Here is a 25,585-nt window from a genome sequence, read left to right on the forward strand (position 1 = left end):
ATGTAGTCCAAGACCGGACTTGACAGACGTGGCCTTACCCAACAGTGACATGATCCTTTTTGTGGATGGGTCTTCCAGTAGGGATGACCTTGGCAAAAACAGAGCTGGATACGCAGTAGTTTCATTAACTGAGGTTCTTGAACAACAACCACTGCCGTCACATTTTTCTGCACAAGCTGCTGAACTGGTTGCTCTGACTGAAGCATGCAAATTGGCAAGTGGCCAACGTGTTACAATTTACACTGACTCCAGGTATGCTTTTGGCGTTGTGCACGATTTTGGTTCATTATGGAGACATCGAAAGTTTCTGAAAGCAGATGGTAAGCCAATATTGAATCACCTGCTTGTGAGTCAATTGTTGGATGCTTTGCTATTGCCAAAAGAAGTAGCAGTCTGCAAGTGCCAGGCCCATACTTCGGGTAGCGATGACGTTTCCAAAGGAAACAGATCTGCAGATTTAGCTGCAAAGGCTGGGGCTCTGCAGAGAGAATAGAGGGTCCTTTCCATCAAACTTTTGACAGGTTTATTGCTTTATGACCCTCTAAGCCCCGCCCCCTTTGACCGTGGGAATTTCCCACGCTAGCTCCTCCCACTTATGGGCTGTACGTACACACCGTGGGAAAATCGGACTTACGCCACACCTCCTTATGGGTTGAACATCTGAAGCGTGAGAAATTTCCCACGCTCAGTAGTTCTAAACAGTGTATATTTAAAACTTTTTTAAGAAATAAAAACATAGTCAGAGTGTGAGATCAGTGTTTTTTTATTAAAGAAGACAGATGTACATTCATCACTTTAAACGTTAAACTTTTAACGTTAAAAAACATTAAAACATTAATGAAATGAGTTGAAACTGCATTTTTTCTCTAAAAATAGTTATTAAAAAATGAGTTAGTGTTATTTCAAGATGTTAAAACATTAAAACAACATTGACAAAAAGATAATTTTTTAAATGTTGACTTGTAAGCATTTAACTTTCACATAGTATTTTGTAAAACTTTTACATGAAACACAAACTAATTTAAAAAGTGTTACGTTTTTACATACCATTCGTTAAAGGACTCAGAGTTTAAAAGATACAAAAGTGTTTCGTGGTGGTAGAGCAGAGTGGAGAACGTCCAGTCACTCCGAAGGTCTGAGAGGAATGAAGTTGTAACACTAAAGTCAAGGGTCACATAAATAAATGAGGAGGGATCAATCACCATTTACCAACAGTTATATTTCCCTTAGGTACAGTATACATTTTTAGATCATACAAAATGTCTTGACAAAATTACATGAGGCAGAGTGTTTGGAAGGAAAATCTTATAAATGTACACCCAATATTCAAGTCCAAAGTTAGCACAAATGTCTTTGGTCCATCACACCATTGTAGATGTTTAGGATGTTTAGAAGAACATCTTCCACATTTGTTCAATCAAGGGTTAATCCAAAGAAAAAGTGTCTTTTCATTCAGGAGTTCGGATATACTTCCACGTTGAAGATAATGACACAAAGAACTTGAACCAGTTGAGAAGCCCTCAATATCAAGCAGATACCAAAACCCTCTGATCAAAATAAAACAAACAATACAACATGAGGTTCAGCAAGCAAAATACTTTCGCACTATAAACCTTTGTTAATGTTAAAGAAACAAATAAATCAACTCACATTGAGATATCGAACACAGAAGTTCCTCAACAGGGTTTTCCAAATGAAAGCATGGAAAGAGCATGTGCTCTCAGCTAACAGGTATACCTAACTCACACTTCCCTCTTCCTTTAACTCTCTGGCCTGGAGAGATCTCCCAGATAATGGCTCCCTAGTGCCCTCTAATGGCAGGGAGTGAAATTACAACTTGCATTCAACATAGGAGATAGGTAACAGTTACTAGAACTGTTACAAAGTTCTCTGAACCTTCCAGAGAGACAGACCCAAACTCCGCCCCTAACCCCGCCCACAACAGATGGCACCGTGGGAAAATACCCCCACCCCTTCGAGCTCCCAAATAGAAAACACATCCGGTCATCTCGGTGGCCGAACTTAAATGACCAAAGAAAACCGATGCAACGGCTCGAAGAGACCACACCCCCTAACACACCCCTCTCAAAGCTGAGAGGTCAATTTTGATTTAAGGGTCCTCCCTAAAATGACATCACGTGGGAATCCCTCATCCCTCCCTCCCCCCCTCCCTTCCCACAACGTCACAGTCACATGAGCTGTTTAAAAAGGAGCGCAAACATGACAAGAGCTACTTGTGGTTTTATTCAAGTAGAACACTATGGCTACATCAGACCCCAAAACTCCTGAAACATTGATGAAGCTATGGAGGATTCGACCTTAGCGCCGCGAAAAAAAACATAGTTACCAGGACCTGTTTAACGCGATTTCTCCACGAGCCGGTGGAGCGCAAATGAAATAGGCTACTTTTCACTTGTCTGGAGGACGTGCGTGTACATATGACTTTGACAAAAAACAATCGTGAAGTCAGATTGGTTAATGGATAACGACGAGCGATTCACAACGAATACAACGGAGGATCCCAATTTGTTTTGTTTTTACGGAAAGGGATTGGATTTTATTTTATACAGGAGTATGGAGAGATTTGAAAGATGATGGGAGTGAACCGGTTTTCATAGCAGAGTGGGCTGGATTAACCACGGTTGCAAGATACCGACTTCTCGCGGATTATATTAAAAAAACACCCAGAGGATTACGTTTACATACTTTTTTGGAATGGATGTACCCAAATGTTCGTAGCCTATTTCTGAGGATGAGCATTTAAAATAGCCTACTACGATTTAAAATTCATGTTTCAATGGAAGGTTTACCTGTGTTGGAACAGATTTTTTCTAAAATCACGTAGCTTTTTTTAAATAGAGCGACGCATTTGGATCTGTTGATGGATATACGCACCAATAGGATTACCGGCTGCAACGAATGGATACCCACAGAAAAGCGTCGATTGGCTGAATAAATTTTGTGATTATTTAATCCTTTCTATGCAAAGTACTTTGAATTGCCAGTGTATAAAATGTGCTATATTAATAAACTTGCTATGCCTTGCTTCGCCTATGTCACAGGAGAAATTATATTTAATTTACAACTCTATGCTCTCATACAGGCTAGAACTGGCTCACACTCACACAAACACCCCACCCCAACCCAACCCACCACCACCACCACCACCACCACCACCACCACCACCCCACCCCACCCCACCCCACCCCACCCCACCACACCACACCACACCACACCACACCACACCACTTTTGGACTGAGCCCTCCAACGTGGGAAAATTCCCACGGTCCACATTTAAAGTTGTACTTTTCACAATCACATACAAAAAAGACATTAAAACAATGTTTATCACTAAAATACAAAGGGTGGTAAACACACATTTGTAAAATGTTAAAAAAGTTTGAATTGCAAACATGTTCTAGAATTAAAACATCTAAAACAACATGTATTAAAATTATATCAAGCAAATATTTCTATTTTCTAACATACATTTGGAGAAAAGTTGTACTTTCACAATTACATAGTGTTTAAAGTCATTAAAACGTTGTACAAATTTAAAATACACGTATTTAGCGTTCATACATTTGTAAAATGTTAAAACGTTAAAAACAACGTGCTTTAAACTTTAAAAAAGTGAAGCAATGTAGGCCTATTGGGTAACAGATCAGCGAGTTGTTTTTAATTAAAGAAAAGTTTTGTTTTCCATATATATTTAAAACTTTTTAAAAACACTGTATAAAGTTAAAATGCAATGGTTTAGTATTCGTACATTTTACAACGTTATCTGAAAAAAGTTAGAATGTGGTCCTTCACATACAGATTTAAAAAAACGTTCAAAACAACATCAACTAAAATACAATATGCTACTAAAGTTTAGTTTTAAGTTCCGTATTATACATCACTCATCGACGGTAGAAACATGAATGAGTATAGATCATGTGTGAAGCCGAGTCTCCGCCCACCTAACACTAGATTTATTTATAATTACACTACATAACATTTATAAAAAATAATAGTTGTTTAAAAAAAATAAAAACTCATGTTTTAGTTAATTTTGGACTTTTAGTGAAGTTAACAAATATTCACTAACTTACTGATTTATTCACTCTTCGATAGGATAATCCACATCTCCCAATGGAGAAATCTGATCATTGTTTGAGAATGCGTTTTGGAGTAAAAAATAATTAATCTGTTCAAAACTATGTGCTTTAAACTTTAAAACGTGAAACGTAAGCGATAGGCATACAGTTTTTTTCACAGACATGTAACACTTGACGTTTCACACTTTCACATACAACTTTTTAAAATGGTACAAACCTTTAAAATACAAAGGTGTAGTATTTAAAACGTTAGGCCTATCAGAATTTTTTTTAAAACAAGTTAGAATGGTTTCCTTCACATACAGATTTCCTTCACATACAGATTTCCTTCACATACCGCTCAAAACAACATCAACTTAAATACAATATATGCTACTAAAGTTTAGTTTTAAGTTCCGTATGTGTGAAGCCGAGTCTCCGCCCACCTAACACTAGATTTATTTATAATTACACTAAATAACATTTATAAAAAATAATAGTTGTTTAAAAAAAATAAAAACTCATGTTTTAGTTAATTTTGGACTTTTAGTGAAGTTAACAAATATTCACTAACTTACTGATTTATTCACTCTTCGATAGGATAATCCACATCTCCCAATGGAGAAATCTGATCATTGTTTGAGAATGCGTTTTGGAGTAAAAAATAATTAATCTGTTCAAAACTATGTGCTTTAAACTTTAAAACGTGAAACGTAAGCGATAGGCATACAGTTTTTTTCACAGACATGTAACACTTGACGTTTCACACTTTCACATACAACTTTTTAAAATGGTACAAACCTTTAAAATACAAAGGTGTAGTATTTAAAACGTTAGGCCTATCAGAATTTTTTTTAAAACAAGTTAGAATGGTTTCCTTCACATACAGATTTCCTTCACATACAGATTTCCTTCACATACCGCTCAAAACAACATCAACTTAAATACAATATATGCTACTAAAGTTTAGTTTTAAGTTCCGTATGTGTGAAGCCGAGTCTCCGCCCACCTAACACTAGATTTATTTATAATTACACTAAATAACATTTATAAAAATAACAGTTGTTTAAAAAAAATAAAAACTCATGTTTTAGTTAATTTTGGACTTTTAGTGAAGTTAACAAATATTCACTAAGTAGGCTAGCGCTATCTGGCCCTTTAGTTTTTCAAGATAGCGGAACGACATAGAAGCCTCCATGGACTTACCCGTCATGTAAATAAAGATAAGAAATGTTTCGCTTACGAGGATAAGTCAGATTATTGGCAGAGGTCATTTTACACCAGTGAGGACATATTTTATGAATACAGGCAAATTTCAGATGTTTAATTTCAGATGTTTAAATGACAAAATACCATTTTTTCAACCGAGCGAATCTGCACATGAGAGGCCTTCAGAAGTCATAACTTCAGTGGTCAACGGTTTAGGCCAGTTGGCGAATGTGTAAAAATCAAATACTGTATTACACTTTTCAAAGGATAATCTAGCTTTTAAGTTAGAATAAAAAGTAAAAAACCAAACATATCTTCATACCTGTTGTGTTCTGACACAAGGCCATTAACTTGTTCTTTTTGTTTTATAAATGTATTTTGCTTATTTCTACAAATATCAACCTGATAAATATATGGACTGAATACACGATTAAACAAGATAATCATGCTACCAAATACGTTTTTAAGAAAAACAGTGTTTTAAAATACAACTAAACCATGATAACAGATGACAGTCATACATAAATGCATGTTGATGACTAAGTTTCAGGCAACCACGCAATGTTCGAGAAATCTAATATTGGTGTAATCTTTGCGAGGTCTCACTCACAACGCACAATTGGGTGATCCAGGCATAACTTTACTAAAATAAAATTTTATGGAAGTCATTTTTAAACTGTAATTATACCATATTTATATATTAATATTATGGCTTCATGATGATTTAAAGTTTTTTGTCTGTTTGTTATTAACTAATACCTTTATCTTTTAACCAGCACAAAATTAAAGAGATGTATGAGCTTAGTAGGCTGTGTGTGTAAATAGTTGTGCTTAATTCTTTGGGTGTATTTTTACACACCCTATGGACTAGCTTTAAAACATAATCTTTATACGGGAATCACACGTGTCCTTACAATCCATGTAAGATTCAAAAGACCAAATCACTAAGAAAAGAGCCATTTATAATAAATACACAAACGTTTCCATAGATGGTTTTATTACTCCGCTAGATTTAGTCATCTTGTTCATATAGCACAATGCCTGTTTCACATGTTGTATGTTGGACTGTATGTGTTTTAGGTGAAGACGTTTCTTTGAGAGCTGTCTATAGAAATAAATGACAAATAAGAATTTAAGTGATAGTCTTTCTGTCTGACTAAATTGATACTTCATTTAGTACAACTTTCCCTCTATCTACGAATTACACAAAGTGCATGCTGTTTTACACTTAAACTATTACAACAGAATCACATCTGACTATTGCACTGAGAGAGGCATATTCATCCAAGCTCGAGGCTGTTAAACAAAGTTCCACACTTTGGTAAAACCTAAATTCTAGAGGTCAACTTAAAAGTTAAAAGTAAATGCATCATCATGAGCCATTTAAAACAAATACAGAAAAGCCACTATAGTGATCAGTTTTAGTGTTTGAATTGACATTTTACATATTACATCTTGTTTTTGTACAGTTTGCAAAAACTATAGTCTCCGAGCGTGGTCAAATATGTTCATATAGGAATTTATGTAAAACATGAACAAATATTGCATAAAGAGAATTAAATGACGGTCCTTCTAGTATGAGAGTGTTTAAGACTAAACAAATCATATTTATTTTAGAACATCTTTCTGCTATGTCTACGAAACATTGACGTGAAAGATGAGTATTACACTTCAAACTCGTCTAACTATTACACTTATTTTGTTATTATTACACAGTTATTTGTGTGTGTCACTAAACAACATGGTTAAGCTAATGAATTACAGTTGATATGTGGTATTTTTTACGTGAAAGGAGGAAAAGGAATATTTAACATATAAAAATAAAAATATTTTAACCTAAAGTCAATTTCAATGGTTAGATCAATCATCTAACAATCGACACTTATATGTGAAACAATTAGAGTTGGTGTAAATTTGCACATCCAAAAACTGTTGTTACTTGGATGATGAATATCTTCACTTTATGATAGGAAAGTACGGACAGCGCCTTTGACCAATCCTCTACATATGGGGCACTTGTGCAGAGAAGGCGCACATTCTTTGCACACAACAAGGTGACCACAGGGGATGAAGACAATGTTCACTTCCTTATCCATGCAAACTTTGCATGTGCGCTCCTCTTGAAGTCTTCTTAACTGTTCCTCCATAGGCAAGTCTGAAAGATCTTGACTCGGTGATGCAGCTTCATTTGTCTGGGCCATCAGTTCTCTCAGCAGGCAGACATCATTCTTCTTGATCCAGTTGCGGAAGACCTCTGCTGGTGCATTTCCTTTCGACAGGACTAACTCAATGAGCTGCCCTGTCTGCTGCTTGACTATAGTGCAGTTACGGATAATGTCATACTCTTTCTGTGAGATGACGTTCTCCTCTAGAAGATGGTCCATTAAGCTCTGCACGCTTTTTAGCTGCTGTGACATGACATGATGATGTTTCTTAAGAAAAGTAAGAAACTTACTTTCTCGCTCCTCCTCTCTCTTCTCATCTCCTGCACTTAGTAAATCAGACACCAACTCTTGAACGGTTTTGTAATTTTCTCCACTTGCGAGAATTTTGCTCTGCACGGTTTGCTTCACCAGGCAACGCTCAAATCCCATCTCTAAAGCAGACTTCACCACAGGATTGTTCATCATCACTGGATCTTCTGAACGGTCTTCTCCAGGACCCGGGTGTACAACAGGTGGATCAACAAATTCTCTTGAGTCGCTGTCTCCATTAGTCAATAGCTGTTCAAATTGTCTTGGAAATCTTGCTTGAATCTGATGAACAAACTCTTGGCCCTTTTCTTGCAACAGGTATTCACATCTTGGAATCCACTTGGCATGTTCTACCCATGGATCATCACCAGACTCCCAACATCTGAGTCCAGCATCACAACAAAAGCACTTCACGTCATCATTACGACCAACATAGTAAAAACCAGCCTTAGCCAATTGGTCTGGTCGAACAGTTATTCTTAAGGGCCAGTTGACAAATGTGAGCAATCTTTCTTCACACTGTTGCATTGCCGAGTTAGATACATTGGAAAGGCCGCCGTCAGATAAAGGTACATTATCTGCACGGTCACCTCGAACGAAGCGGCAGTTGGGGTAATGCCTCTGGTGCTCTGATACTGCCCGATCTCCCGGTTCCCAGTTGCTAAGCAGGCCTCCACAACTGAATCCATGACAGAACACATAATCTTATTAAAAAAATGTAATGAACTCCTGAACAGATAGAAGATTGACGTAGGGGGTATGTGCTTCCTACCTCTATGATGCAGGAACCGATGCTAAGAACAAAATCGAATTTTGTTCAACACTACAAAATGTCCTTTCTTCGGTTCTGTTCTGTACACAGCGGGCAAATTAGTTGTATCATTTGAAAAATCACCACACATTTTTCAGAGACGCGATGTGCCTCTGTGGTCCGTGGCACAGCGCATCCAGGCATGTTATGGAAATGGTTGCCACCTCGGGAATACAGTAATTAAAATGCAGAAAACATTCCGCAACTCTTTACAAGGATCTCTGAAATATTTTATAAGTATTTTTAATTATTCTAAATATTATTATTATTATGTATACTATTATAATACTATTTTTATGAGCTCAGACATTAACACAACAGAAATGTTTGTCATTTTTTTATTTCAACATTATACTTTCGAGTATACATTGAAGTAGTGACGAAAATGATAGACTGGCAAACCGGGGTTGTGTGCGAAGTCCTGAAATATTTATCAGGACAACAGCTCACCCCGCCCCGCTGGAGGGGTTGTCATCATGACGCCTTAAACAGCTGTATAGGATTACATATAATGCCACATTAAATCAGAAGTAGCGTCATGGAGAAGTTATGCATATGCCACCGGAGAAATGTCTAATTACACCAAAATATTTATATATATAAATATACATATATTTTTAAACATATGCATGGGTGAATTGTACGCCATAAGTTCTGTAACAAGCATGTAGAAACTAGTTAGGATGTATTTCATTTTGCCTAGGCTTTAAGTTCATTTTACCAACTATTAAGATGTTAAAGTTTATAGACCTTTAGCGCATTCAAATGTATTGAGTTAAAATTAAAACGTGATATCAATATAGCATTACCGAATTCAGGGGTGTTTAGCTTCAATAGTTATCAACCACCTGCTGATTTTAAGTTTTTTCTTCAAACAAAAGTAATTTCCTGATAAATCATTGTACACATACATGTGTTTTGTTGTATGCACAGATTTTGAGGGTCGCTTATAGAAAGATGTGCCCTTTTCGCGGTATTTTTAAAAACATAGCCTAGCTAGATCTACATAGATGTTTTACACGATAAGATATGTCAGAGAACCGTGTGCGGCATTCTATATCCGCATAAAGGGTTCAAATGTAAAATATACATTTTAGCGCTATTTAAAAACTAGGACGGTATAATAATATAATGTAAATGTCTCACGTCAAGATGATGGTTTAAACCATAATTTTATCAAATCAAGTCATTTCATGTGAATACTGTCGTATATGAACAAAGAGAAGACCTAGAGTTCACTAACATTACAGCTAACTGTAGGAAACAGATATCCGGGGGAAAGTGTAAAGAAAACGCCATAGGCCTACAAAACATTACAATCACACCCGACAATATGATAAGTGTTACTCTAGTGATGTTAAAAATTGTTAAACAATTTCAAAACAGGGTGTTTCAGAACAAATGCAAAGATGCCTAAAAACAAAGGTGTCCAAAATGTTACGTGCTAATACTTGGTCTTGTTTGAGTCGGTATGCTCCGGTGAAAACTGTGTGAACTGTGATGAGGCCGAGAACAATAGCGCTGTTAAACATGCGGTAGCCTACAATAACAATGATCAATATAAACAAGAATCCTGCTCTAATGCTACTAATTCTAACCAACTCTAATTGTTTCACATATAAGTGTCGATTGTTAGATGATTGATCTAACCATTGAAATTGACTTTAGGTTAAAATATTTTTATTTTTATATGTTAAATATTCCTTTTCCTCCTTTCACGTAAAAAATACCACATATCAACTGTAATTCATTAGCTTAACCATGTTGTTTAGTGACACACACAAATAACTGTGTAATAATAACAAAATAAGTGTAATAGTTTGAAGTGTAATACTCATCTTTCACGTCAATGTTTCGTAGACATAGCAGAAAGATGTTCTAAAATAAATATGATTTGTTTAGTCTTAAACACTCTCATACTAGAAGGACCGTAATTTAATTCTCTTTATGCAATATTTGTTCATGTTTTACATAAATTCCTATATGAACATGTTTGACCACGCTCGGAGACTATAGTTTTTGCAAACTGTACAAAAACAAGATGTAATATGTAAAATGTCAATTCAAACACTAAAACTGATCACTATAGTGGCTTTTCTGTATTTGTTTTAAATGGCTCATGATGATGCATTTACTTTTAACTTTTAAGTTGACCTCTAGAATTTAGGTTTTACCAAAGTGTGGAACTTTGTTTAACAGCCTCGAGCTTGGATGAATATGCCTCTCTCAGTGCAATAGTCAGATGTGATTCTGTTGTAATAGTTTAAGTGTAAAACAGCATGCACTTTGTGTAATTCGTAGATAGAGGGAAAGTTGTACTAAATGAAGTATCAATTTAGTCAGACAGAAAGACTATCACTTAAATTCTTATTTGTCATTTATTTCTATAGACAGCTCTCAAAGAAACGTCTTCACCTAAAACACATACAGTCCAACATACAACATGTGAAACAGGCATTGTGCTATATGAACAAGATGACTAAATCTAGCGGAGTAATAAAACCATCTATGGAAACGTTTGTGTATTTATTATAAATGGCTCTTTTCTTAGTGATTTGGTCTTTTGAATCTTACATGGATTGTAAGGACACGTGTGATTCCCGTATAAAGATTATGTTTTAAAGCTAGTCCATAGGGTGTGTAAAAATACACCCAAAGAATTAAGCACAACTATTTACACACACAGCCTACTAAGCTCATACATCTCTTTAATTTTGTGCTGGTTAAAAGATAAAGGTATTAGTTAATAACAAACAGACAAAAAACTTTAAATCATCATGAAGCCATAATATTAATATATAAATATGGTATAATTACAGTTTAAAAATGACTTCCATAAAATTTTATTTTAGTAAAGTTATGCCTGGATCACCCAATTGTGCGTTGTGAGTGAGACCTCGCAAAGATTACACCAATATTAGATTTCTCGAACATTGCGTGGTTGCCTGAAACTTAGTCATCAACATGCATTTATGTATGACTGTCATCTGTTATCATGGTTTAGTTGTATTTTAAAACACTGTTTTTCTTAAAAACGTATTTGGTAGCATGATTATCTTGTTTAATCGTGTATTCAGTCCATATATTTATCAGGTTGATATTTGTAGAAATAAGCAAAATACATTTATAAAACAAAAAGAACAAGTTAATGGCCTTGTGTCAGAACACAACAGGTATGAAGATATGTTTGGTTTTTTACTTTTTATTCTAACTTAAAAGCTAGATTATCCTTTGAAAAGTGTAATACAGTATTTGATTTTTACACATTCGCCAACTGGCCTAAACCGTTGACCACTGAAGTTATGACTTCTGAAGGCCTCTCATGTGCAGATTCGCTCGGTTGAAAAAATGGTATTTTGTCATTTAAACATCTGAAATTAAACATCTGAAATTTGCCTGTATTCATAAAATATGTCCTCACTGGTGTAAAATGACCTCTGCCAATAATCTGACTTATCCTCGTAAGCGAAACATTTCTTATCTTTATTTACATGACGGGTAAGTCCATGGAGGCTTCTATGTCGTTCCGCTATCTTGAAAAACTAAAGGGCCAGATAGCGCTAGCCTACTTAGTGAATATTTGTTAACTTCACTAAAAGTCCAAAATTAACTAAAACATGAGTTTTTATTTTTTTTAAACAACTGTTATTTTTATAAATGTTATTTAGTGTAATTATAAATAAATCTAGTGTTAGGTGGGCGGAGACTCGGCTTCACACATACGGAACTTAAAACTAAACTTTAGTAGCATATATTGTATTTAAGTTGATGTTGTTTTGAGCGGTATGTGAAGGAAATCTGTATGTGAAGGAAATCTGTATGTGAAGGAAACCATTCTAACTTGTTTTAAAAAAAATTCTGATAGGCCTAACGTTTTAAATACTACACCTTTGTATTTTAAAGGTTTGTACCATTTTAAAAAGTTGTATGTGAAAGTGTGAAACGTCAAGTGTTACATGTCTGTGAAAAAAACTGTATGCCTATCGCTTACGTTTCACGTTTTAAAGTTTAAAGCACATAGTTTTGAACAGATTAATTATTTTTTACTCCAAAACGCATTCTCAAACAATGATCAGATTTCTCCATTGGGAGATGTGGATTATCCTATCGAAGAGTGAATAAATCAGTAAGTTAGTGAATATTTGTTAACTTCACTAAAAGTCCAAAATTAACTAAAACATGAGTTTTTATTTTTTTTAAACAACTATTATTTTTTATAAATGTTATTTAGTGTAATTATAAATAAATCTAGTGTTAGGTGGGCGGAGACTCGGCTTCACACATACGGAACTTAAAACTAAACTTTAGTAGCATATATTGTATTTAAGTTGATGTTGTTTTGAGCGGTATGTGAAGGAAATCTGTATGTGAAGGAAATCTGTATGTGAAGGAAACCATTCTAACTTGTTTTAAAAAAAATTCTGATAGGCCTAACGTTTTAAATACTACACCTTTGTATTTTAAAGGTTTGTACCATTTTAAAAAGTTGTATGTGAAAGTGTGAAACGTCAAGTGTTACATGTCTGTGAAAAAAACTGTATGCCTATCGCTTACGTTTCACGTTTTAAAGTTTAAAGCACATAGTTTTGAACAGATTAATTATTTTTTACTCCAAAACGCATTCTCAAACAATGATCAGATTTCTCCATTGGGAGATGTGGATTATCCTATCGAAGAGTGAATAAATCAGTAAGTTAGTGAATATTTGTTAACTTCACTAAAAGTCCAAAATTAACTAAAACATGAGTTTTTATTTTTTTTAAACAACTATTATTTTTTATAAATGTTATGTAGTGTAATTATAAATAAATCTAGTGTTAGGTGGGCGGAGACTCGGCTTCACACATGATCTATACTCATTCATGTTTCTACCGTCGATGAGTGATGTATAATACGGAACTTAAAACTAAACTTTAGTAGCATATTGTATTTTAGTTGATGTTGTTTTGAACGTTTTTTTAAATCTGTATGTGAAGGACCACATTCTAACTTTTTTCAGATAACGTTGTAAAATGTACGAATACTAAACCATTGCATTTTAACTTTATACAGTGTTTTTAAAAAGTTTTAAATATATATGGAAAACAAAACTTTTCGTGGTGGTGGTGGGTTGGGGTGGGGTGTTTGTGTGAGTGTGAGCCAGTTCTAGCCTGTATGAGAGCATAGAGTTGTAAATTAAATATAATTTCTCCTGTGACATAGGCGAAGCAAGGCATAGCAAGTTTATTAATATAGCACATTTTATACACTGGCAATTCAAAGTACTTTGCATAGAAAGGATTAAATAATCACAAAATTTATTCAGCCAATCGATGCTTTTCTGTGGGTATCCATTCGTTGCAGCCGGTAATCCTATTGGTGCGTATATCCATCAACAGATCCAAATGCGTCGCTCTATTTAAAAAAAGCTACGTGATTTTAGAAAAAATCTGTTCCAACACAGGTAAACCTTCCATTGAAACATGAATTTTAAATCGTAGTAGGCTATTTTAAATGCTCATCCTCAGAAATAGGCTACGAACATTTGGGTACATCCATTCCAAAAAAGTATGTAAACGTAATCCTCTGGGTGTTTTTTTAATATAATCCGCGAGAAGTCGGTATCTTGCAACCGTGGTTAATCCAGCCCACTCTGCTATGAAAACCGGTTCACTCCCATCATCTTTCAAATCTCTCCGTACTCCTGTATAAAATAAAATCCAATCCCTTTCCGTAAAAAAAAAACAAATTGGGATCCTCCGTTGTATTCGTTGTGAATCGCTCGTCGTTATCCATTAACCAATCTGACTTCACGATTGTTTTTTGTCAAAGTCATATGTACACGCACGTCCTCCAGACAAGTGAAAAGTAGCCTATTTCATTTGCGCTCCACCGGCTCGTGGAGAAATCGCGTTAAACAGGTCCTGGTAACTATGTTTTTTTCTAACTATGTTTCTCTCTGGAGTTTTCGGAGGGGCAGCTGTTGCCATTGTAGATTATCTTGTAAAATCACAGGTAGTATTTCACTGTAAGTTTGCGCTCCTTTTTAAACATCTCATGTGACTGTGACGTTGTGGGAAGGGAGGGAGGGAGGGAGGGATGGGGGGATTCCCACGTGACGTCATTTTTTACACACACCCTTAAATCAAAATTGACCTCTCAGCTTTGAGAGGGGTGTGTTAGGGGGTGTGGTCTCTTCGAGCCGTTGCATCGGTTTTCTTTGGTCATTTAAGTTCGGCCACCGAGATGACCGGATGTGTTTTCTATTTGGGAGCTCGAAGGGTGGGGGTATTTTCCCACGGTGACATCTGTTGTGGGTGGGATAGGGGCGGAGTTTGTGTGTGTCTCTCTGTAGGCCTCACAGAGCTTCATTTCTGATTGGGGCTCCGGAGTGAGAGGACGCTCTGCTCTGCTCCACTACAACGAAACACTTATATATCTTTAAGCTCTGAGTCCTTTAACGAATGGTATGTAAAAACGTAACACTTTTTAAATTAGTTTGTGTTTCATGTAAAAGTTTTACAAAATACTATGTGAAAGTTAAATGCTTACAAGTCAACATTTTAAAAATTCTTACAAGTCAACATTTTAAAAATGATCTTTTTGTAAATGAAAAAAGTTGTTTTAATGTTTTAACATCTTGAAATAACACTAACTCATTTTTTAATAACTATTTTAGAGAAAAAAAAATGCAATTTCAACTCATTTCATTAATGTTTTAATGTTTTAAAAAGTGATGAATGTACATCTGTCTTCTTTAATAAAAAAACACTGATCTCACACTCTGACTATGTTTTTATTTCTTAAAAAAGTTTTAAATATACACTGTTTAGAACTACTGAGCGTGGGAAATTTCTCACGCTTCAGATGTTCAACTCAGATGTAAGGAGGTGTGTCACAAGTCCGATTTTCCCATGGTGTACGTACAGCCCCTAAGTGGGAGGAGCTAGCGTGGGAAAATTCCCACGGTGTACGTACAGCCCATAAGTGGGAGGAGCTAGCGTGGGAAAATTCCCACGGTCAAAAGGGGCGGGGCTTTGAGGGTCATAAAGCAATAAACCTGTCAAAAGTTTGATGGAAAGGACCCTCTATTCTCTCTCTCTCTGCTTCCTGTTCAGATAACCACAGCAGCACGGCTGAATGAGGAAGTAGGTGACATAGAAGCCATGCAACAGCACGCCTCTGCAATTGACAAGCGAAAATGGAGAGAGGCAGAATGTGTGTATGAGAATGGACAATGGTGGGGCCCCAATAATAAACCGTGTTTACCTTCTCATTTCTTTCAGGCATATGCTAAACTAACACATGGGTTGGACCATACTTCCAAAACGGGAATGTTTTCTATTATGCAAAATAACTGGTTTACTAAAGGTTTTTCCACAGTGGCAGCAGATTTTTGCAGCAGATGTCTGATTTGCGGAACTAACAATGTCGGCAGGGGTCAGGCAATGAGACAGGCGGGGCATCCCAGGCCGCCAAGACCATTCTCACATGTAATGCTTGATTATATTGACTTGACACAATCAGATAAAAAGAAATACTGCATAGTTGCCGTGGATCTTTTCTCAGGTTGGATTGAGGCTCTGCCAACAGCAAAAGCAGATGCACAAGGAGTGGCGAAATTACTCCTACAAGAAATTGTCCCACGATGGGGAATTCCTGAGAAATTATCAAGTGACAATGGCTCACATTTTGTAAACAGTGCAATTTCAGCAGTTGAAGCTTTCTTGGGTACTCCCTGGAAGCATTTTTGTTCCTATCATCCGGAATCAGCCGGAGCGGTAGAAAGACAGAACCAAGTTCTGAAAAACAAACTGGTAAAAATTTGTGATGAGACAGGGCTTTCATGGCCAAAGGCCCTGCCCATTGCTTTGACTTATATGAGAATGAGAAAGAGGGGGCGAGCACAGCTCTCACCATTCAAGATTCTGTTTGCTCGTCCACCTCACATGGGCTGGGAACCTCAAAATCCTAGACCACTGCCTGACACCACTCTATGTGAACATGACATGTTGCAATATTGTGTTGAACTGGATAAGGTGTTCTGTGATATCTCAAAACAGGTCCAGGCAGCAGCTCCAGAGCCAGCTGAGACAGCCCTGCACAGCATCAGGCCAGGAGATTTCGTGCTGATAAAGGATCTGAGGCGGAAGCACTGGAGAGCAAAGAGGTGGCAGGGGCCATTTCAGGTTTTGCTGACAACTCACACTGCGGTGAAAGTCGAGGAAAGAGCTCCGTGGATCCATGGGACGCACTGTCGAAAAGTGCCAGCTCCTGCGGTAGCTGCAACGGAAGAAGAATCCCATACACAGCTAACGAGCACCTAACAGGGATCAGGCTAACCAGAGGCGCATGCCATCCTGTAGGTTACCAATTTGAAAATCATCATCATTGGAGAGAAGACGAATCAATAGTACGGGACGATTCAGCGATTTTAGGGGTAATAAGAACTGTGACAAGAACTTTGTGGTGCTTTGACGGCGTGGGACTTGCAGTGAACTGTTTAATAATATCTACCAGACTGGCCCTGAGACCAACAATACATAGAGACACAGGACTTATATCTTTTTCACAGGAACATTTTCTTGCCTGGCGAGGTTGCACTGTGTGGCAATATGTTACCAAATCTTATCCTCTTAACTAGTCTGGCCATAGGCCTAGCACAGGACGGTAGCATAAAGGTGGAAATGACAAAGGGAAAAGGGAGTAAAATAATTATAATATGTGATCCTATTTCAGCAGCAGGACCTGGGTATAATCCAGACCGTTTGAACAAATGGGGAAAAGCCATGTATTTTTGTAAAGATCCATGCGAATGGCAAGATGTGTACGGAGGTAATCAGGAGGCTATTAGGGAGGGCCTATTGACCAAGGTGGGGTATGCTTCACCTAGTGGTCATAACAATAGGATGGTGTCAGATCTTATGAAATTCGAAGAAATCACTGAAAATGTTAAAACTAAACTGAAGGTCACTCTGTCCACAGGCAATGATGGTGTAACTCAGTGGGGAGGAAAATTTTTCTGTGCTTGGTGGACCTCAGGTACCGACACTTATGTTCCGATAGAAATTACAATGATAGATCCGCCACCGAAAACCCATAGTCTGTCTGAACTAATAACTCATACTAGTATACCTGAAGAAGAGGATGCTGAATTAGAAAGACAATTTAATCTGCATCATGAAGACACAACTATTACGCATAGCAGAATACAATGTGAGGGCAACATGGCATGTATGTTAAATTTACTTCAACGACAAGCTTTGGCTATTAACCAATCATGTTGGTGGTGTCTGCGAATGGACAGGACTTGGAGGGTCCATCCATTACGATCAGCTAATTTAGGAGAATTAGTAGGATTAATTCCGTGTGCTATGTGGAAATTACTGAATGAAGCAAACTCTGAGAAAAGCAAATTAGTTGCTCCAAAGGGGGTAATGTGTCAGAACCCATCAGAACACAGTACTAGAAACTTTGATAATGTATGGGAAGTAAAACCACAACTAGGTGAAGTGTGTCTATGTAAGTTAGAGATCCAACAAGGGGCAACGATGACTGGTACATCCCACTGTAAAACTACGATAATCATGGGTAATGACAAATGTATAACATCGGAGGGTACATTTATTAACGTGTCCCGGTAACGACGATGATCTCAGAGAAACAACAGCTGGAACAGTGTGGGTCTGCGGTCAAACCGCTTTCCACTCCCTTCCTAAGAGATGGATGGGGTGCTGTTATCCAGGACTTTTAGATACAGGAACGGAAGTTTATTTCAATAAAGAAAATGAAGACGATAAGCAAACTTATTTGAGACCAAAAAGAAGCTTAGCTGATGAGAAAATACCTCGGATGTTTCAAGGTACCAAACTTTGGGATCCTTGGACGAGTAGAATATCCATGACAGGATGGTCTTTCCTTATCGGGGGAGGCACTGCAGCTAGCTTACTAAAAATAAATGGCTTGGCTTGGCAAGTATTACGCTTAGCAAACGAGACTGTAGATGCGTTAGGACAACTAAATACTGAACTTAGAGGGATCAGAAAAGCCGTTATTCAACACAGACTTGTTTTAGACATGATTACGTCAGAACGCGGAGGCGTGTGCAAAATGCTAGGGACATCTTGTTGTTTTAATTTGCCTGACGTCTATCAAAATGTAACAGACATAATAGCGCACATGAAAATGGCTGTAGCCACCCCAGGAGACATGTCATCTTCGATAGGTGACTGGTTTTCAGGCCTAGAGGGGTGGATGAGATGGGTGATAAGTACAGTTATGCCAATAGCATGTTTGATTTTGCTTTTGCTTTTGATGATCCCATGTGTTATGAATTGTATTTCTACAATCACTGCTAGGGCAGTGAATACCACGATGGTTAGAATGACTGCAGGGGAATATGTAACAATGATACAAAGGGCCCCAGAGTATGAGGTTGAGGTTACAGTGCCTGAAGGTGAGGCATACGAGAACGAGAGCGAACATGAGTTTGACTAAGAAATGAAGTAACCATGGGAAAAATTTACCTGTTGTAAATTACTATGATTATGGAGAAGTAAATGTCACATTTTGTGTATGTTCTTTGAATGAACAAATGGGGGAATGTGATAGAAATTTTACATTTAGATGTGTTCTTTTACTTTTAGATGTGTTCTTTTACATTTAGATGTGTTCTTTTACTTTTAGATGTGTTCTTTTACTTTTAGATGTGTTTTTACTTTTAGAAGTGTACAACTTGTATTAACATCTTTTATTTTGTACTCATAAGCATTTAAAGAAATATATTCATATAAGCTAAAGCACGTTATTAAAGATATGTAATCAAGTGTTTAGAAAAGCATAAGTTAAGACAAGCTTGCAGGGACAAAATGTTTTGAGTTATAGGAGACTAAGTAACAGAGAGACTATACGCACTCAAGTGACCTTTTGTACTTCAAGTGTCCTTTTGTGTGCTCCAAGTGTGAAAAGTATGTGTGCAGCTCAGATCAAAATAGAGATATAAGCAAAATGTGTGAAAAGCTGCAGCTAAAAACAGGAACTTGTATGTAGGCATGATATTGTTCTGTCTAGATATAATTTATGCCAGACAAAGATTTTGAACAAGACATTACCTTTTAAGGTAGCGATCCTTTGACACAGATGAAGCCTACCCAGGATGTATTAGGGGTATATAACCTCTGGAAGGGGACTAGCCCTTTGCCTTCTCATACCAGATGCGTTCTGTATGTGAATGTCAATTTCTTGCAAGAAATAAACCTTTTTGATACTTTGACTTTTCAAAGGTCTCGACTTGTCTTCTTCCTCCTCTCGAATAGAATTATTTCCATAACAGGACCAAGATGAACTGAACATGGAGGACAACACATAAAAGTATTGTGTGTCAAACCTGACATGCCAGATGGCTAGGATTGGCATCACAAAAGTCACAGAGGCATGGAATGCACACAGGAACCCAGGTATAATAAATTTCATTTTACTGGCTACATTAATGCCATGACTTATTAATTAAGCAGTTTAAATATTTTTTGCTTTTCTATTATAGATTTCAATCTGTATTGAATTAATTCATTTGTAGCTAATTAAACTGAAAATGTATATTTAAACTACAGTATATGGGCAGATTCAACATGTAAAACATGTTATGTCTCACAGGAAAGGAAATACCAAATGAACTGGCTAAAGAAGGGTGTCCTGCAAAACATCCAGAGGACCTTCTGCCTGTTGGCTCTGTTGCAGCTGACCTGTATCAGCAGGAAATGGGATCCGCGTTGAAAAGGGAATCCATTTTTGGATGTGATCCTTTCCCCTCTGAAGAGGCCCAACAATGGACTGAAACTGAGTTTGGTTCTCACTTTGACATGTTATCACTGTACGAAAATGTGGTTCACCATAACTACGGCCCTTTTAAAGATGCAGTTAGGTCTCTTATTGATTTCACCAGAATGTGTGTGTGACCTGCAGTGGTCAATAAAGAAGCAGTATACTTCCAAAAAGAAAATGTATTACAGAGGAAACTGTAAAAGTGGTTAATCTGTTTTAACTACTTCCTCTTTAAACTGTTCTTTTAAGAGGTCAATTGCTGTTGAGGAACAACTGCTCCATTACAAAATGTTTTATAAAAACATCAAACGGGATTGAACATTATAACCACATATCAAACAGATGTGATAATGAAAAATGCAAAACAGAGATGGTTAGACATGTTCCTGGAAAGCTGCAGGTTGCCATTCCAACATAACACCACAACAGATGATTTTATTAACAAGTTCATCTTCCTCTGAGAAAACAGATTAATAAAATCAACAGCTGTGGTGTTTGCTAAAATAAAAAAAATGTGCAGCCTCGGTAGCTTTCCAGTAACATGGATGCCATCCTTGTTGAAACAATGTTACATGAGTTACTCTGTTTGTGTCTCCTTGAAAGAAGACAGGAAAGCAGAAAGACCCTTAACCTGGTGCACCTTGGAGTCAAACTCTTGAGCTCTGCATCTCAGACAGTGATCTGCGGTTAACAGCCACTGCTCCACACATGTTGGGCATCCAAGCAGAAACTCGCAGCATGTGGAAAACATGGGCTCTTCCATTAGAGCTGCAAGGTTGTAATCAAAGAAAAATATGCAAAATGACATTTAATAGTTTATTTCAATATAAAAAGGAAATGAACATGTACTATATGATGAATATGTACCTACTGTTACATAACTTATACATACCTTTACAAATTAGACAGGTGAAGGCGTCCTTTAAAGTGTGCAGACAAGCATCTGGCATTACTGTTGTGGTTTTGGACTTTGCAAGCTCAGACAGCTGGTTTATGGTTGTAGTGATGTCTTGGAGGCCCTCTGCAGCTTGCTTTAGTTGGTTAATTTTACCAATGACCTCTTGTGCACTCAAACTGTCTTCAGCCCTTCGACTTAGATGTAGGATCAGAAAAGAAATGATTCAAGATGCATTCACATGGTGTATACGGTATTACACATATTTCTGAATAATTTACTCTGTAATAGTGTCAACCTCAGATACATTCTCTTAGTTGTTGTAAATGTACATTTCTGTTGAGTAAATAGTCTTATAATTAAATCATAATGAATAAATTCATGACCATGACTCAAAACTGATTCTTGTAAATTTTCAAATATTAATCATGCATGTAATGAAAAATGGATCTGCAACAGAATGTAAGTCACATATCCAAAATCTATATTTAATTTTTTACATTCATATGATTTTTACCTTCACATGAAATGTTGTTTTACCTTGCTTTAGCTCTTCTTCCATTCTGGAACTCTACAAAGTCATATTCAGAGATGGCGTAGATTTTTCTGGAGTTCTGTTTCCAGTATTAGGAACCATAGGAAGCAGAAAATATTTACTTCACTTTTGTATTTAAAGGGCACCTATTATGCAAATTTCACTTTTACATGGTGTTTGAACATAAATGTGTGTTGGCAGTGTGTGTACACAACCACCCCATAATGATAAAAATCCAACCAATGGTTTTTTTTTTAATCCCCATAAATCATAAGCAGTGTCTCAGAACGAGCTGTTCTCAGAATCATTGCAATGTGACGTAGAATTGCCCAAGCCCCGCCCACAACTGTTGATTGACACTGCAGTTTGAGCATAGACCCGCCCTGAGTGAGCTGGGTAGGGTTGCACCAGCCGTTCGTAAGTTCTTACTTAAACTGGAACGTAAAGTCCAAACTAGAGGCTTAGTAACTACTAGCTAGTTTATAACTAACTCTGTACTTTATTCGGTTGCACCATTTGTTCGTAAGGCAGAACGTAGCTAGTAGGCCGTAAGCTCTCCGTAAAGTAATGCGTAGTCGCATAATATGACGTTTCGCCTCGATGATCCAATAGCAGCCTTCAAATACGTGAGCAGATGTTGTGTTGAAATGCTGTGAATTTCAGTTTATCTTTCATTCTAACTTCTTTTGCCTCACGTTACTAACAGTAAAAATAAGTTTCCATTAAATACGTTAGCCTGATCATTAATAATAACATAAGTGTTTTTATATGTAAATAACATTCAGAAACTGTATTTGAAATGAAATGAATAAGGATCAATAAATAAATATTGATACAAAAAACATAAGAAATTACGTTTATTGATTATGACTGATATTTGACATGCACAACATGGACCGATGCACGCAGCGGCGCGCTGTTTAGGACGGGTTCGTGTTTAAGAGCCGCTAACAAAGTAATCTTTTCACATAGTGTTCTCTCTCTTAAAATGTAAGCGAGTGTAAATGTCAACATTATCATATATGTCTAAAGGAATTGAAGTCTGTCAGGTAAAAGAAGAGCTTATTGATGCAGTTCAGTCTGTCTAATATTTTATTCCAACCGTTACTCCTGATCGGAGGCTGCCGTAAATATTTATTTTATACATACAGATGGTGCCCAACCAGAATGAGACTTTTACCGCCGCCGTTCCCGCGGCGGCAAAATTGGGATGTGTATTTGCTGCCTTTTACCGCTGAGTAGCGCTGTAATCACAGACTTTTAAAAGTGTCAGTTTATTCTCTTTAATGCAGTAATCTGCCGCGGCAGTAATCTGAGCTGAGGTCACAGATCAATTTAAGATAAATATTGTGGTTAAACGAATTCAAATTCATTTAATTTAAACAAAGTAGACACACGTTAACATTGTGTGCCCAGTTTTTCTATTATTTAGAAAGGCTATGTCAATAGGTTACTTGTCATTTACTTCGTGTTATTTTAATGTGTTTGTAGATTTATTAACTGAAACATAACAGTGAAATAAATTAAAATAATTTACCGTAAAATTAAAACATTTTCAGGACTTGCAGTTACTAACCGATGTTAGTCGGTCTAAGTATTATTTGTTATATTCAGAATTACATGTTGTTATGATTATCAATTGAATTCTTTAATAAATTATCAACCACAATGCCTATTACTACTGGCGCAGCAAAAATAAACCATTCGAATTTCAAAGTCGTTCGCGAAATTACTATAGGCTATACCGGGCAAGTGACAGGGCAAAACAGCAGCAACTGCGGCATTTTAAAAGGTAAGTTTCCTATCTGTTTATTTAAAAAAAAAATTTTTTCATTATTTGAACAAAAATGAGACTGATTGAATATGTTAAAATATAAACAAACAAAGCAGAGAATAAAACAAACTTTTAGGGACAAAAATATAGGCCTATTATGCTCAGAATTGGTTAACATTAACGAAAGCAAAATATGTAAAAATACATTTCAAACAAAATAAAACAAAACAAATTCGTGGCCGAGTGGTAGGCTATAACTTACGTTTCAAATCCCGAACAAACATGGGCTACTTTTTTTATTATTAATTTGATTTGATAGTTCTAAAATATTGCTACACCATATTGTTTTTTTCTCCTATAGCCTATATTAAATATTTTATATTTATAAAATAAAATTACCATTCATTTCCATTTTACATTAGGGACATTTTTTTTCCAACAGAATGGCTGAATTAACATCTGCATAATAATAATAATAATAATAATAATAAATAAATAAACAGCACAAGGTCTTGTAAAAACACTTTTTTTTTTTTTTTGACACATAATTTTTATTTTTATTTTACTTTTAAAACAGAGAAAATAGTAGACCTAGGCTATTCAGACGATATCTGTGGTCAATGCATTAACAATAGACTCTCGGAGCTTCAAACGATCTGAGATCGAATCTCAGTATAGCCGACAGTGTTTATGTTTTTCCGTTCTTGATGCTTAAATATGCATCTGTTTATTAAAGTCAATCATCTTGTTTAATTATCAATTGTACATTAACATAAATTTGCTACATTCCAGTTGAGCCGCTGCATGCTATGACATATCTGATGAAGGAAGACTGTCAGCCGATTGCACCAGAAAATGAAGATGATGAAGCTCGTCTTTAATCTGCTAAATTATGTGTTTTTTTTTGTGTGTGTGAATCATTCACGAGATTGAGATGACTGACAGTGATACCCGGCCATAGCAACGGTAGACATTTTCCAAAACAGATCGAACAAATCAGAAAAATACTTTCAATACAGTATTGCTTTCAATTAAAAAATAAACAATGAAAATGTAAAAGAAAAAGAAAATTAATTAAGTTTGAAAACCCATCGCACATTTCAAGGTATGAATAAAGTGTCGGGACAGTTTATTTATTTAAACAGGGTTGCATCGATTCGATAGAGTTTATTCCCTTTGTGATGCAAAATAAGAAACATTTTAAATTTATTGTCAAAGAAATTGCAGCTAAATAAAAAAATGAAAACGGTACAAAACGAAAAAAAGTTCAAAGTAGGGCTGCACGATATTGGGAAAAAATGACATTGCGATATTTTTTTTTTCTGCGATATATATTGCGATATGAAATGAAATCTAATCAAATTTTTTCTTACAAACAAAAATGGGGTAAGCACACTTACATTCTCATTTTAAATGATTTAAACATCAGAGTATTATTTAAATTAGAGTAAATTATTTGTTTGTAACTTTAGGATATGGTTTGAATTGTTAACATTAGTTACAGTTTTTCTCAATTGTTTACACACATTTTCTGGTACTTGAGACACAATGAGCACAACATGTAACTCATTCACCAACCCCCTGAGCCAATTCTGCTAAACTACAAGCACAATTCCTGCTTTACACTCAAACTGTGGTTCTAAAACACACTTTTTTCAAAACACTACACACAATTCTCTGCTTTTGGCACAATTTTCATGCAGAAAATCTCTTGTTTTCACAAGGAACACACTGCCATTCAAATATCTACACTGACTCATCACATGGGCAAACACCCGTCACACAGTTTTACAATTAGCAATCAGAGCTTTAGCATAAAAGGGCAACAGGTCAGCTCTTCAACAGGTGAGCGCTTCAATGGAGCAATGGATGCCAACATTGGATTTTTTTTTTTTTTTACTGTAACTGTATACAGTAAATTCTTCTGTTGTTTTGTATGTAGACCACTGTATGTCCTACTTTGTGTTGGTTGGGATGTACATTGTTTTTGTGGGAAAAATAAAATATA

At 36.3% G+C, this 25,585-nt stretch overlaps 1 protein-coding gene across 1 annotated transcript; it reads right to left on the reverse strand.

The window, feature by feature from the left end:
• Window positions 1-7,227: 7,227 nt before the first annotated feature.
• On the reverse strand, window positions 7,228-21,830 carry LOC311295665 (putative inhibitor of apoptosis; the record flags this gene model as incomplete). The annotated part of the gene is made up of 5 exons (XM_084417130.1): window positions 7,228-8,442; window positions 16,761-16,836; window positions 16,971-17,080; window positions 20,955-21,141; window positions 21,809-21,830. The coding sequence occupies 5 exons, from the start codon at window positions 21,828-21,830 to the stop codon at window positions 7,251-7,253; spliced, it is 1,587 nt and encodes a 528-aa protein (XP_084273256.1). The 3' UTR covers window positions 7,228-7,250.
• Window positions 21,831-25,585: the final 3,755 nt, after the last annotated feature.

The sequence above is a fragment of the Rutilus rutilus genome (genome assembly GCF_951802725.1).
Source record: "Rutilus rutilus genome assembly, chromosome: 8".
NCBI classification, from domain to species: domain Eukaryota; kingdom Metazoa; phylum Chordata; class Actinopteri; order Cypriniformes; family Leuciscidae; genus Rutilus; species Rutilus rutilus.